The sequence below is a fragment of the Chiloscyllium plagiosum genome, chromosome 37 (genome assembly GCF_004010195.1).
Source record: "Chiloscyllium plagiosum isolate BGI_BamShark_2017 chromosome 37, ASM401019v2, whole genome shotgun sequence".
NCBI lineage: Eukaryota > Metazoa > Chordata > Chondrichthyes > Orectolobiformes > Hemiscylliidae > Chiloscyllium > Chiloscyllium plagiosum.
Genome location: NC_057746.1, coordinates 14,950,962 through 14,965,289, shown reverse-complemented (window position 1 = coordinate 14,965,289; position 14,328 = coordinate 14,950,962). Strand labels below are relative to the sequence as shown.

The following is a 14,328-nucleotide window of genomic DNA, read 5'->3' as shown; positions in this document are numbered from 1 at the left end:
TCTCAGCCACTCAGTCCGCCACTTAACGTTTTTACTTGGAAATATATCACTGTTTGTTCACTGTTGTTGGGTTAACGTCCTGAAACTCCCTCCTACAAAGTTATTGTATTAACAACTAATAAACATCAGCAGTTCAACAAAGTCGGTCACCTCCTATTTGTGAATAGCAATAGGTGTTGAGTTATAAACCCACTGAGATTGTTGAAGGCAAAATCCTTGAGTAAATACAAAAACAGTCAGAATTAAAAAAAGTCACTTCGTAATCAATGTGGGCAGCATGGTGGCACAGTGGTTAGCACTGCTGCCTCACAGGGCCAGAGACCCGGGTTCAATTCCCGACTCAGGCGACTGTCTGTGTGGAGTTTGCACATTCTCCCTGTGTCTGCGTGGGTTTCCTCCAGGTGCTCCGGTTTCTTGCCACAGTCCAAAGATGTGCAGGTTAGGTGAATTGGCCAAGCTAAAATTGCCTGTAGTGTTAGGTAAGGGGTAAATATAGGGGAATGGGTGGGTTGCGCTTCGGCGGGGGTGTGTGGATTTGTTGGGCCGAAGGGCCTGTTTCCACATGTAATGTAATGTAAAAACAACACTTTGAAATTGGTAAGGGCAGATAGTTATGTGCGCTAAACTTAAATTGTCATTATAATTGCCACAACCAACATTTGTTTCCTAACTTTTCATTTTCTTTTTAACATTTAGGATTCATTTCTCCTAACTGCACATCAGCGTAAAACTATGATCAATGCAACAGCGATAAAGGAATCTCTCAGTAACCTAACAGAATTGCTTCATTCTGAAAAAACTAGTTCTCACAAAACTCTAGAAATGATCATCATTGTGATTTTGGCAGGATTTTTAACTTTTGTAACAATTGTCGGAAACCTTTTGGTCATTATTTCTATCACATTCAACAGACATTTGCAGACTATTAACAACTATTTTATTTTAAGTTTAGCCTTCTCTGATTTGATTGTAGCTGTAATATGCATGAATATTTACACAGTTTACAATTCATTTGGCTACTGGCCAATGGGCCCAGTGGTATGTGATTTATGGCTTGCCTTCGACCATGTTGTTAATAATGCATCATCCATGAACCTCGTTGTCATCAGCTTTGACCGGTACTTCTGTGTCAAAAAGCCGTTGAGTTATCCTATGAAAAGGACTCCTCAGATGGCAATAGTGATGATTGCCGCTGCTTGGGTGCTGCCATTCATCCTGTGGGCTCCTTCCATTCTGTTATGGCAGTTCATTGTCGGGGAGCGGACAGTTCATGAGGGTCAATGTTACATTCAATTCCTTTCAAACCCAGTTGTCTCTCTAGCTATTCTTATAGTAGCTTTCTATCTCCCTGCTTTCATCATGATTGTCTTGTATGTCTGCATATCCCATGCCAGCAAGAGTCGAATAAAGGACAACAGGGAATACTCTGAATCATGCAAGAACACATTACATCCCAACTGCATTCAGCAAAAGCCAACAAAACTAATGAACAACGTCTTACCAAAAGTTTCCCAATGGTTGCTGCATAAAAAAATTCTGAAAAGCAAACTTCCCAATGAAGTAACAACAGACACTTTTGACCAAAGAGAGTTGGAAATCGATTCAAATGAGAAAACTTCAGTTAGTTCAGTGGCATCAAACCAAATGAAGGAGGAAACAATCCTCGAAAGCACAAATATTTCTACCATAGAAAGCGAATTGCGGGCAGACAACTCAAACCTTTCTTGTGTAATGGTACTTAGCCAATCACGCACTGCTAACGACTGCAGTACAGCAGAGACAATGACAGATTTCACAAGCAACAGCAGGAATGAGAGATATATTGATGACGGCCATCGTATCATGACTCCAAGCAAGACACACACTAAAATAAAGAAAGTAGGTGTATCCCGAGAGAAGAAGGTGACGAGGACCGTCATGGCTATTGTATTAGCATTTCTTATTACATGGACACCATATGTTTCCATTCTTCTCGTTGACACCTTATATTCAGTCTCTATCCCGAATATAGTCTGGAACTTAGGATATTGGCTGTGTTACACCAACAGTGCCATCAATCCGGTCTGTTATGCACTTTGTAATAACACATTCAAAAAAACATTCAAATATCTCCTGTTATGCCAATACAAGAATTTCGTTACGGCAAGATGATAAAATCACTAGTTTATGAATGAGAAATAAATAATGTAAGCAGATATGCCAATTGATCATAATTATGATCAAGCAGACGTCTTTAACGTATAACGTTGGAAATGCATTTGAACATCATCCAGTTGAGTTATAAAGTTGGCTTAAAATGGTATGTCCGCTCTTCTTGGAAATTTACTATGAATGGATTGAATGATACATTTGATAAAAACTTTCAACACCAAATGACGCAGCATAACAATGTTTAGTGAGCATTTTTAAATTTTATTCTATTACTCAATGTAAGAGATATTACGAAGTCATTCAAACGTTCAGTTCAACTGGAGCGTGGCAACTGTAAGTCGTGGTTTAATTAGTGATTTGGAAGTCCTGCTTTTCGATTGCCTTCTGAGTTCGCTGAAATCTGGTTCAGGGCATCATCCCTCTTTCCGTCAGTGTCATTGCAATAAAGTTAACTACCATGTTTTGGGGCTCACCACTCCAATTCTCCCCTCCTCCTACCACGAAACCAACAGCAGTACATCATGGAGAAATATAATGATCCAGAAACAATGAAGAACATGCAATTCCAGTGGCCACTAGAGCATCTATATTTGTTGTCACAGTTGTCTCATCTTTGAGATAAACTAAGTAGGTGTACTCACGGATGACTATTCGCACTTCAATACATTTCCAGTCCCTCAGGTAAAAAAACAATTCAACTGAAAGTAGAAAGCAACCAAAAGAAACAAAGTTGCTTGTAGTCTCAAATTGGAATTCTACATGAGGTAGACGCATCATCTAATTGAAAAGACATGATTGCTTCAAGCATAGATGAATCTAGTCACATATCTTATGACATTCACTGGCATTGCTCGCTAACTCACCAACTATCAGCATTTGCTGCTGGATGGCATTTGCCAGAAATTGAAGTCATTCAGCAAGTCATTATTAAAGTGAAAAGATAAAGCCCGATCATGTAATCTTTTAGAGTAATAATTAACTTCATAAATGTTGGATAGCATCAATTATACTGTCACTTTAAGGTAGGAACTGCAAATAATCAATGACACAAGGGTGGAAAACGGCGTGTGACAAAAGCCAACTTGATTATGATACTGTGGTTGTGAGTATGAAGAGCGACTGAATTCCTAAAATGATGGTTTCCACATAAATGCAAATAAACTATTATGCATTAATCCCATGTGAGTACCTCGTAAAATTGTTCCAGACTGTGAAAATAACAATCTCGGTCTCGTTCACTCTGGCATATCCAACTAGCACAAGTCCCGCCCGTCCCAGAACCTTGTCACAATTCCTCAGGAAAGTGGTACAATCCTTCCTACAGTTCAATGGCTACGCATTCAATCAATTACTCCCCATCTCCAATCAGTAACTAGCACAATAAACAAACAAATATATTGAATGGACACCTGCACTACCTGCATTGCTTTCTTAGACATACTGGTACTAATATAATTCATCTCTGCTGATGCATTCTAATCTGTATTCTATTTTGGATCTATCCGCGTTAAGTTAAGCATTTAAAGCCTTCAGCTGTCACAGTATTGTCTTCATAACTGCATATAAGTAAAAAACTGCCCATGGTTCACTGCATCTGAAAAGTTCACACTGTTCCACTGCTCCACAAATCAACCATGCCAACTGAGCTCATCGGAATATTCTGCGTTTGGAACGACATCCGGGATGCACTTTAGCAAACTTCCAAACGAACAACCTTCACCATCAAGAGTAACAAATGATGGTAAGTACATACGAATATGGTTATATAGCCAGTACCAGATGCTTCACCTCTAAATAACATACGACCCGAAAGGAGCAGTGAATCAGACATCCTTCTTTGGTTTAGAACATATTCCTGCCCTGACCCCACAAGAACGTGTAACTGCACCTGCACGACATAGATTACAGAAGTCCAAAAATCATGCTCACTATCAACTTCTTATGAACAGTGCAGAATTACCAGAATATTGACTTGGACAACAATGATTACATCTTATTTCAGAACAATACATATTTCAACTTTCGGCTTAATATCAATGTGAAGGGCTGTAGTAGCCGGGGATTGTAATATTCGAATTGGTTGCACCAGTTTGAGGAGTCGTGGACAAAAAATGGCTATTTCATTTGCTTAACTTGTGGAAACATTTACAATGGATGATCGCAACTCGAGAGCTACTACAACTTTGGAATTTAATGTCTGAGCAAAAACATGGTGATCACTGAGAGAGGCCAATCTTTAAAGATACACCTTAGTTTATTTAAATGATCAACAGCACACTTATCAATATTCGCTTGTTACTTGACGTGAATGAAATTGTTAGCTCTTCGTTGTTGTACAAACTAATCTCAACACATCATATTTCACATCACATCATGGAGAAAAATAAGTTCTCATTTCTGTTTGCCCATTAATCTTGAATAAACTAATGTGAATGATGATGTGATCTTATGGACATAAACAAGGTATAAATCAAAGCCTCATAGTATGCAACTGTTCAGAGAAAAGTTTAGTCAAATTATCTATTTCAAGAAATGATAGAACACATTACAAAGAAAACAATGGAAACTTTTCACAGCATCGGGAAAATATATTACACGATTCTTGCTGTTATTGGTGTCCCTGGTAAGAGACTTTGAGCAAATATTTATGTCGCCTGTGGTGCTCCTCTGTTGCTGTGATTGTTAAATGCTGACCTTATACTGACTCTTCAGCAGGCGTAGAAACAGAGTTGTTATTCCATTAAATAAAGTCTCTCGAATCAATTCTGCTGTTCTTTTGAAGCATCCCAATTGAAATGCATATATTTACGTCTCACAGACTCACAAAGTTATCCGCTACTGCCTACAATGAAATGTTGGGTCCAGCTAAATCATTGATCACCACAGGCAGCTCTCGGAAGGAAGATACATGTAAATATCTGTCACTGCACAATTCGACAAAGCATGCTAACACAAAGAAGCAAGTTGCACATATTTGCATCTGATTCGAGTGAGCAATTGTAATTTGGTGCATTTATCACGGTACAGTTGAGATGATTGTGGCTCAGGAACTGGAGTGGATCAAGACAAATGTATTTGAAAACTACGTTTCTGATCACAGATCTCTCCAATGCTCTGACACTGCTTTTTATAGACATAATTGGCGATTTTTAAAATTTTAAATACAGAAATTAGTTTGTTATAAATGGGTGAAATGAAAACAAGGTTATACCTCACACAATCTGATCATTCGGCACAACTAATTCATGATGCTGTCTATACTCTACTAGAACCTATGACCATCGTTCTTTATCTACAACAATCATCACAATCTTCAATTTCAAGTTCCCACTAATGGTTATCTCTTTATATTTTTGGATTACTTATGACATGCATCACTCAGAAAACTAAGTTAAATGATCACCTGTTTCCATGGAGTGGTATTTGTTCCAACAGTATTACAACATGAAGTATGTGTGTGCTGGATTCAGTTTTGAGTTTTCTAACAGTATGCAACAGAGAATATTGTCTCTGTTGCATACTACCACTACTGACTTATGTGTTGAAATGCTATTAGTATTTTCTGAGGTTTCTGGCAGAAGATGTTTGCAAAATAATCTACTGTATTTATTGTGTTTCCTTCTCTTTCTACAGCAAATGTCGTGTCGATTCTGATCCTGTCCAAGGGAAATTGTGGCCTCTCCACCTGCACCACTTGTTATTTGGTGGCCATGACAATGGCGGATCTACTATTCCTTATCACGGGAGTCATACTGCTACGGATCAATTCATATTATTTCCCAGTTTCTTTCCTGGATAACACACCAGTTTGCAGCGTTATTATTATCTTGCTTTATACAGCCACAGGTTGTTCTGTCTGGTTCACTGTTGCATTCGCCTTTGATCAATTTGTAGTTATTTGTTCCCAAAATCTGAGAGCAAAATATTGCAATGAAAAGACCGCAGTTTTGGTTCTAACGGCAACCTGCATTTTCATATGTTTAAAGAATGTTCCCTTCTATTTTACCATTGAAGCAGGAGAGATAATTAATAATATTCCCTGGTTCTGTAAGTTTAAGCAAAGCTATTATACTGAATCTGGATGGGTGATGTTTAACTTGTTTGATAAGATTTTAATTCCACTGCTCCCATATGCTTTAATATTGCTGATCAACACTCTAACAGTCAGGTATATTTTAGTGACCAGCCGAGTCCGTAGAAAACTAAGAGATCATAGACAGGGAGCAAATCACAATGATGTAGAAATGGAGAACAGACGTAAATCGATCATTTTACTCTTCACCATATCTGGCAGTTTTGTACTTCTTTGGCTCTTATATGTTTTAGATTTCTTATATTCCAGCATAACAGGAACTTATCTGAAATATTACAATGTTTCTTTCTCTAATTTTCGATCAGCGCAATTTATGCTCATGGATCTAAATTGCTGTACAAATGCATTTGTTTATGGCGTGACTCAGTATAAATTCAGGGAACAGTTCAAGAAGACCGTAGCGTATCCTTTCACAGCAATTATTCAGTTAATCAATAAACAAAACAGCTGTGAGTATTCCATTAGTTGGCAATATTTGCAGTCCATGAAGATCACGTTTATCCATGAACTTCCAGAAATGGCACGAAACATGGCTGGGAATCTCAAAGTAGTCACATTTTTTGGAGAACCACTCATTAGGTTTCAGGCATGGCTCTACTTGCCTAAACAGCAACAGCATACTGCAGATGCTGGAAATTAAAACCAAAAGTGTAAATGGCTATAAAACGTCAGTACGTGCGCCAGCATCTGTGGAAAGAAAGCACATTTAACGTTTCGGGTCCAGAGACACTTGATCAATCTGTTTTCATTGTTGTTTTCATATTATCTTGAGTTTTCTTTCCTCATAAAATGTTGTTGGGGTACATAATACAGAAATGTATTGCAAATTTCAGAGTAACCAGCATCTCTATTCTTAGGAAGTCAGTGCTCATCTGTGCTGAAAGAATCACAACATTTTGCCTTCGAAACGTTCTGCATTGTAGACTGGTTAGTTAAGCTAGATCACATGGGTTCCAGGGAGAGCTAACCAATTGCATACAAAATTGCATTGATAGTAAGAGACAGAGTGTAATGGCATACCACTCTTCTTCAGGTAGGAGGCCTGTGACCTTGTGTGCTGCAAGAATTGGTGCTGGATACCTGTTCTTCAGTTACATAATCAATATGGTTAAGAATATAGGGGGCATGTTCCATAAGTTTGTGGATGACACCAAAATTCGTAGGATAAAGAATAGAGAAGAAAATTATCTCAAAGTACAAAAAGCTCTTAATCAATTGGGCCACTGGGCAGGGGTATGGCAGATTGGGCTTAATGTGAATAAATACGTGGTGCTGTATTTAATAAGACAAACCAGGTAAGAATTTATACAGTTAATGAGAGCTCGCTGTGCAGTGTTATTTGGTAGATTTTGGGGTCATGTACATAGTTTCGTTAATATCGCGACACAGGTTGACAAAGTGGGGAAAAAGGCATTTGGCATGCTTGCCTTTCTTGATCAGAGTATTGAGTATAGGAGTTGGTACTTCATGTCATGGCTGCAAAAGAAAAAACGTTTTGAAGGCAATGATTGGAGTACTGTGTGCAATTATGGTCGCCCGATTCTAGGAAGCAGGTCATAGCATCGAAAATAGTTGAAAAACGTTTACAAGGACTTTATCAAATGTTAATTATCAGTGAGGTTCGGTGGATACTGGGATTTTTTTCCCTGCAATGTAGGAGGCTGAGTCATAGAATCATAGATATCCACAATTATGATCGGCCTGCTGTCGGGTAGATGTTATTAAATGAGAAAGGGTGCAGAAATGTTTGGCAAGAATGTTGGTGGAGGGTTGTTTTTTCAGATTGGCCGCCTGTGACCAGTGGAGTACCACAAGGATGGGTGCTGTGTCCTCTACTTTTTGTCATTTACATAAATGATTTGAATGCGATCAGAAGAGGTGCAGTTAGTAAGTTTGCAGATAACACCAAAATTGGAAGTTTAATGGACAGCGAAGAGGGTTACCTCAGATTACAAAAGCATCTTGACCATATGGGCCAATAGGCAGAGATGTGGCAGATGGAGTTTAATTCAGATAAAAGCGAGGTGCTGCATTTCGAAAAAGCAAATCTTAGCAGGACGCATACACTTAATGGTAAGGGCCTAGAGAGTGTTGCTGAACAAAGACACCTTGGAGTGCAGGTTCATAGCTCCTTGAAAGTGGAGTCACAAGTGGATAGGATAATGAAGGAGACGTTTGGTATGCTTTCATTTACTTTAGATTACTTTACAGTGTGGAAACAGGCCCTTCGGCCCAACAAGTCCACACCGACCCGCCGAAGCGTAACCCACCCATACCCCTATAGGATAATGAAGGAGACGTTTGGTATGCTTTCATTTATAGGTCAGAGTACTGAGTGCAGGAGTTAGGAGGTCATGTTGCGGATGTACAGGACATTAATTAGGCCACTGTTGGAATATTGCGTGCAATTCTGGTCTCCTTCCTATCGGAAAGATGTTGTGAAACTTGCCCGGGTCTCTGGCGCTGCGAGGCAGCAGTGCTAACCACTGTGCCACCGTGCCGCCCACATTTATAGGTCAGAGTACTGAGTGCAGGAGTTAAGAGGTCATGTTGCGGATGTACAGGACATTAATTAGGCCACTGTTGGAATATTGCGTGCAATTCTGGTCTCCTTCCTATCGGAAAGATGTTGTGAAACTTGAAAGGGTTCAGAAAAGATTTACAAGGATGTTGCCAGGGTTTGAGGATTTGAGCTATAGGGAGAGGCTGAACAAACTGGGGCTGTTTTCCCTGGAGCGTCAGAGGCTGAGGGGTGACCTTATAGAGGTTTACAAAATTATGAGTGTCATGGATAGGGTAAATAGACAATGCATTTTCCCTGGGGTCGGGGAGTCCAGAACTCCATTTATGGTGAGAGGGGAAAGATATAAAAGAGACATAGGGGCAGCTTTTTCATGCAGAGAGTGGTACATGTATGGAATGAGCTGCCAGAGGAAGTGATGGAGGCTCGTACAATTGCAGCATTAAAGAGGCATTTGGATGGGTATATGAATAGGAGGGGTTTGAAGGGATAAGGGCCGGGTGCTGGCAGGTGTGACAAGATTGGGTTGGGATACTTGGTCGACATGGATGGGTTGGACCGAAGGTTCTGTTTCCATGATGTACACCTCTATGACTCTATGACTCTATAACGCTATCGATGGTTTTAGTTGTAAGTAGAGTGTGGGTTGAATGGGACGTTTTTCTTCCAGAGTGCAGGAGGCTGAGCTGTGACCGTATACAGGTTTACAAAATCATGAAATATCGAGCACCAATGAAAAGCATGAAAAAGGTAAATATCCAAGATCGTTTCCCAGCGTAGAAGAATCTGAAATGAGAGGTAATAGATTTAAGGTGAGAGGGTATCAATTTGGAAAGGGAACTGAAGGGAGCAGTTTTTTTTTGCACATAGAAGATAGTGTACATATGGAACACACTACCAAGAGGCCGTTGTATAAGCAAGTAGAAACACCGCACTTAAGACACTTTGACAGGTGCACAGATAGGACAGGTTTAGACGGATCTGGACAAAATGCAGGCAAATGGGATTAGTTTATTTCAGGGCATCTAGTCGGCATGGACAAGGTGGAGCAAAAGATCTGTTTCTGTGTGATATGATTCTTACTCAAATGCATACCATATTCAAAACATAATGAGTTCACTCAACAGTACTTGTCTATGCTTCTGATGGTATGCCTTGTTTGTCTCCTTCTTTTACACTACAGACTGGGTTTTCAGTGTCTCTTTTTATTATAGTCTCATGCATTCCAATTTATTGATCTGTGCCATCACATCTCCTGATAATCTGCCCAACCGAGTGAGAATTTAAATGTCTTCTGCACGTTTTTATCTTCACATATCGTGCACATTCCAAAGAAAGAATCATAAGCATTTCAACATTTTCACATCATTTTAACCCCTGAGTTCTGATAGTATCCTAATTTGGTCTTTGCCAAACACTCCATACCTCACGACGAATTCCATTCAACACACTGACAACTGTTCAAGGCTTAAGAAGGTTTTTCACTTCACTCAATGTTTTATTTGCGCTACCGTGTGCTTCAAGCTACATTTTCTGAAAATTGAAATAATACCTATTTACATCTTCTTCTGTCAGGATTAACTAATTGCCTACAATCCGACTGCAATTATCTAATGCGACATCCTGTCATTTCTATCGTTATGCAAGAACATTTTTCATAGTCAGAGTCATAGAACAATGTATTTGGACCGAATATTCTTCTGTATGTCATTTAGCCTAAGGTTCTTCTGTAAACTGTATACTTTCGTCATGCCTTTGAACTTCAAAAACGCATCAGATTGCAATTTGTTGAATTAACATTCATCTGCAGTGTCGTCACTCAAATTTCTGACTCATTTTTATCCTGCTGTAGCCTTTGATAACCTTCATCACGATCTATTACCCCGCCATTTGTGCTTCAGCTAAAAGCATACTAATCATTATAACGAACATAGGTCAGATCACCGATCCTTGTGGAATAATACTGATCGCAGAGCTCCAGTCAAAAAACCTCACCTTAATAATGACCCTTGGTCTACTTTGACTGAACCGACTTTGCATCCAATTTGCCAAATTACCATGGATCTCATTCCACGTAACCCTCTGGACCAATCTATGATAGTGGTCCTTAGGAAATGCTTCAGTGAAATCAATGTAGACAACGTTCACTGACTGGTCTTCCTTCATCAATCATTATTGTGGCTTCCTTAAAAAAAGTCAGATAAAACACCTCCCACAAACAAACCACGCTAACTATCCTCAATGGGTCCACCGTTTCAAAATGTCAGTAAATTTCATACCTGTCATTATCTAAGAATTAATCACAAGTGATATCCAGCTCACTGTTTATTAATTCCCTCATTGTCTGTATTGTCCTTCCCACGGAAAGGAACCAGAATGGCTAGACTGCGGTCTTCTGGGATTTCAAATGTAGTTAAAGACGATATAAAGGTCTTTGTCGATGTCCAAAAAATCTCATCACATACGTCCGCCCGTATCCTGGGTAACTTCCCTCAATCGCTGCTTCATATCTACAGTAATGCTTTCGAAGATACCCAACATCTCCTCCTTCTTCATATGCACATGCTCAGAATATCAACATCTCCTTCCCTGATTACATTATTATCCGTTTCGTTCTCCTTACTGATACCAATTCGAACTACTCATTAAGGGTCTCGCCCATTTCATTATGCTCTACGCATAAGTTTCCTGCTTTGTGGTTGTGTCCTTTAGCAAGGTACCTCGTTCCTCACAATATATTACAACATATCTCACGATGCTCCTTAAACATGCTTGGCAAGAACACTCCGAAAGAAGATAGGCAATGTTGCACACAGTACACAAGATGTGTTCCAGTTCACCAGATATGTGTACAAATGAGATCTGACATGACATTTCCACGTTGTATGAAATTTCCATTTGTTTAAATCTTCCTGCAAAATAAATCCTAACGTTCCTTTTGAAATCCTGCTTCTCTTAAAAACAAGCAAATCGATGATTTTTTTTCTCCCTTCTTTTGACAAATTCATATTTAATTCATGCCAACAGCCTGCCTCGGACACCAGGATATTTAATTGTCTACAATAACTGTTGAATTATAAGTTGGTATAATGCATTTTGAAAATACAGATACAATACATCCATTCGGGCTTTTTTTTCCTCAAACGACTGCAATATACGTTGCCAGTGCCGCCCTTTTCGACAATTCAGTCCGTCAATGTCAGTGATCTCGCCAGTAGATGAAAATGTAATGTAATGTAATTACTCACTGCAAAAAAATTAATTGCATTACCAGGCATTGCAGTATAATAGAATAGCATGCCTTACTGCTGAATAGCTCACTATCACATCCACAGGAAATTTTGGGGAGGGGAAAATGTAAGACAATAAATAATCTTGACCGAGAGAGCCAGAGAAAGGTGTGGAGCTTGAATTAAACGCCTTTTGGTTCCTGAAGGTGGGAGGATTGAATAAGTGAGTGAAGAGCTTGTATGGGTGCACTTCTTAATTGATGATTGAATATAAAACGATCATAGATTATGTAAATCCTGTTACTATGGTCAAAGATGGAACTTGTGCGCAATTCTAGTAATGAAACAACAGGAAGGGTGCTTTGGACAGAGTGCAACAGGGGAATCATTTGAATGTCGCAGGAGTCTGAAGATTTCATCTTTGAGTAACGTATAGACAAGTTCAAGCTGTGTTCACATCTGCGGAGACCAAGGCTTTATCTAATCGACATGTGAAAAATGCACAGTGCTGTCATAAAGTGAAGGGAAAACATGGAGGGATGAATTTCCATGGATCACAAATTAAAGGTAATTCCTAAAAAGTTTAGAGGAGACAATGGCAAAACGTTTTCAACGAAAGGGCACAATTTGTCTGAAATTTTCTGCCAATTTTTGGTCCGTAAATTTAAAATGTATTCGTCTTGGCACCTAAAGTGGGCTGACCTACAAAGCAATGCAGCAGAAACTGTAAGGTTGAATTAGATTGGACAACTAGTTCACTTAAGTGAAGCAGTACTGTGGAACTGAAGCGCTCCTTTCTGTGCCCTGTCCTTTCTATCGTGTCATGGTTGGATTTGTTTTGTTTGTTTCCATGGTTCAACACAGGACTTAGAGATGCTCGTAGCGCCTCTAGCCTAATTCACGCTTTGAATAGATACTCAACTTCATTTAACATTTTTGATACTGTTTTTATTACTTATTTAAAGAGATGTTCTTCCTTAACATGTTGGAATTTCTGACATTGATAATGGCGTATGGATAACTCCAGTTTTAAGGAATATCCCAATTTGATCAGCCTGAGAGCATGCAAGAACGGATGTAAAATTGGTTATTCGTTGTATTAATAATAATGGCATCTCATAGATGTAGATCGATGCATGTGTTTCTGTACATGATTCATATTTTAAAACAATTAAGCAGGGTTTGTGTTGGAAGAATGCAACACAGGGAAATAAGCAGAGTAATGTCGATGTCCTTGTGCACACGGCCGCAGAATGCTGGACATTGATGAGGAGAAGGTCATTAAGTCCCACGGGCGTGATTTCAAGTCAATCGTTTTGCGAATCATTCCAATCAAATTCTTTTTTACCCAGAATGCCATAGTCAGTTGCACTATTTGTTAATTGATATCCATCATTCACAGATTAAAAATTGTCAATCGATCATGCATAAATTATTGCAAACAAATACCACACTTCCATTAAACATTCCTGCAGTTGTGCTTCTTCCTTTCACTCCTCAATATGCTCCTCACAATTTCTCGACTGTGTCCCAATATGCTGTTCTCCAAAGCAACAGATCTTTGGAGAACAGCATATTATTTATCCAGAGCAAATGTTTATCCAGAGCAGCTCTCTGCCCACCTTCATATCAGGAGATATTCGAGGGTATTGTCCCTAACGTCTAAGGTTTAAACACTTTCTGTAGACTCTCCTTAAAGTTTAAAACGTCAGCGTTGAAGTAGCTAAGCAGTAAATGAAAGGCTGGAATATCCCTCAATGATAAAAAATGTTATCTGTGAGAAACTAAGCTCACTCACATCAATAATTTCTGTCCAAGACAAGATCTGAAGCAGCAGTATCGTTTATTACACTCTTGCAAGAGGGTATTTAACAGGTCGGCGCACCAAGTTTAACGAGTACAGTACACAACTTATATACAATTCATTTCTCTTTCCCTCCTCCCATTGCTCCTCCCCTGTTTACATCTCCCACTACTCTAAACCCGAACTGTTTATCCCTTGCCTCATGCAGCCTTGTGCATAACAAAGTGCAAATTTTGCTTGGCCATTTCACCAATCCCACTGTGGTCCATTGTAATATATCCTCCTCCACTGCCATCTGCGTCCTTGCTTGCTAAAGCAACATTTCCTTCCATTCTTTGCCCATACTGAGCCTTATGACCTCTTGATTGTGGTCTTTTCAGTTTTTACAGAAGCGGGAAACAGATGCTTGTAACTGTTTGTGCAAGCATGTCTAGCTTAACCTACACCCCCTCCCCTCACAGCACCTTATCTATTTGTCTGTAACATCTACCATTGCTTGCAGGCACATTTCATTCTTGTATGCACATTT

The 14,328-nt window shown here is 39.3% G+C and overlaps 1 protein-coding gene across 1 annotated transcript; it reads left to right on the top strand.

Moving 5' to 3' along the window:
• Positions 1-732: 732 nt before the first annotated feature.
• Positions 733-2,151, top strand: LOC122541224 (muscarinic acetylcholine receptor M2-like). The gene has a single exon (XM_043677846.1). It carries the CDS (start codon positions 733-735, stop codon positions 2,149-2,151), a length of 1,419 nt encoding a protein of 472 aa, XP_043533781.1.
• Positions 2,152-14,328: the final 12,177 nt, after the last annotated feature.

Coding starts and splice junctions, on each gene's coding strand:
- LOC122541224 (XM_043677846.1), top strand. CDS start 733: ATGATCAATGCAACAGCGATAAAGGAATCTCTCAGTAACCTAACAGAA.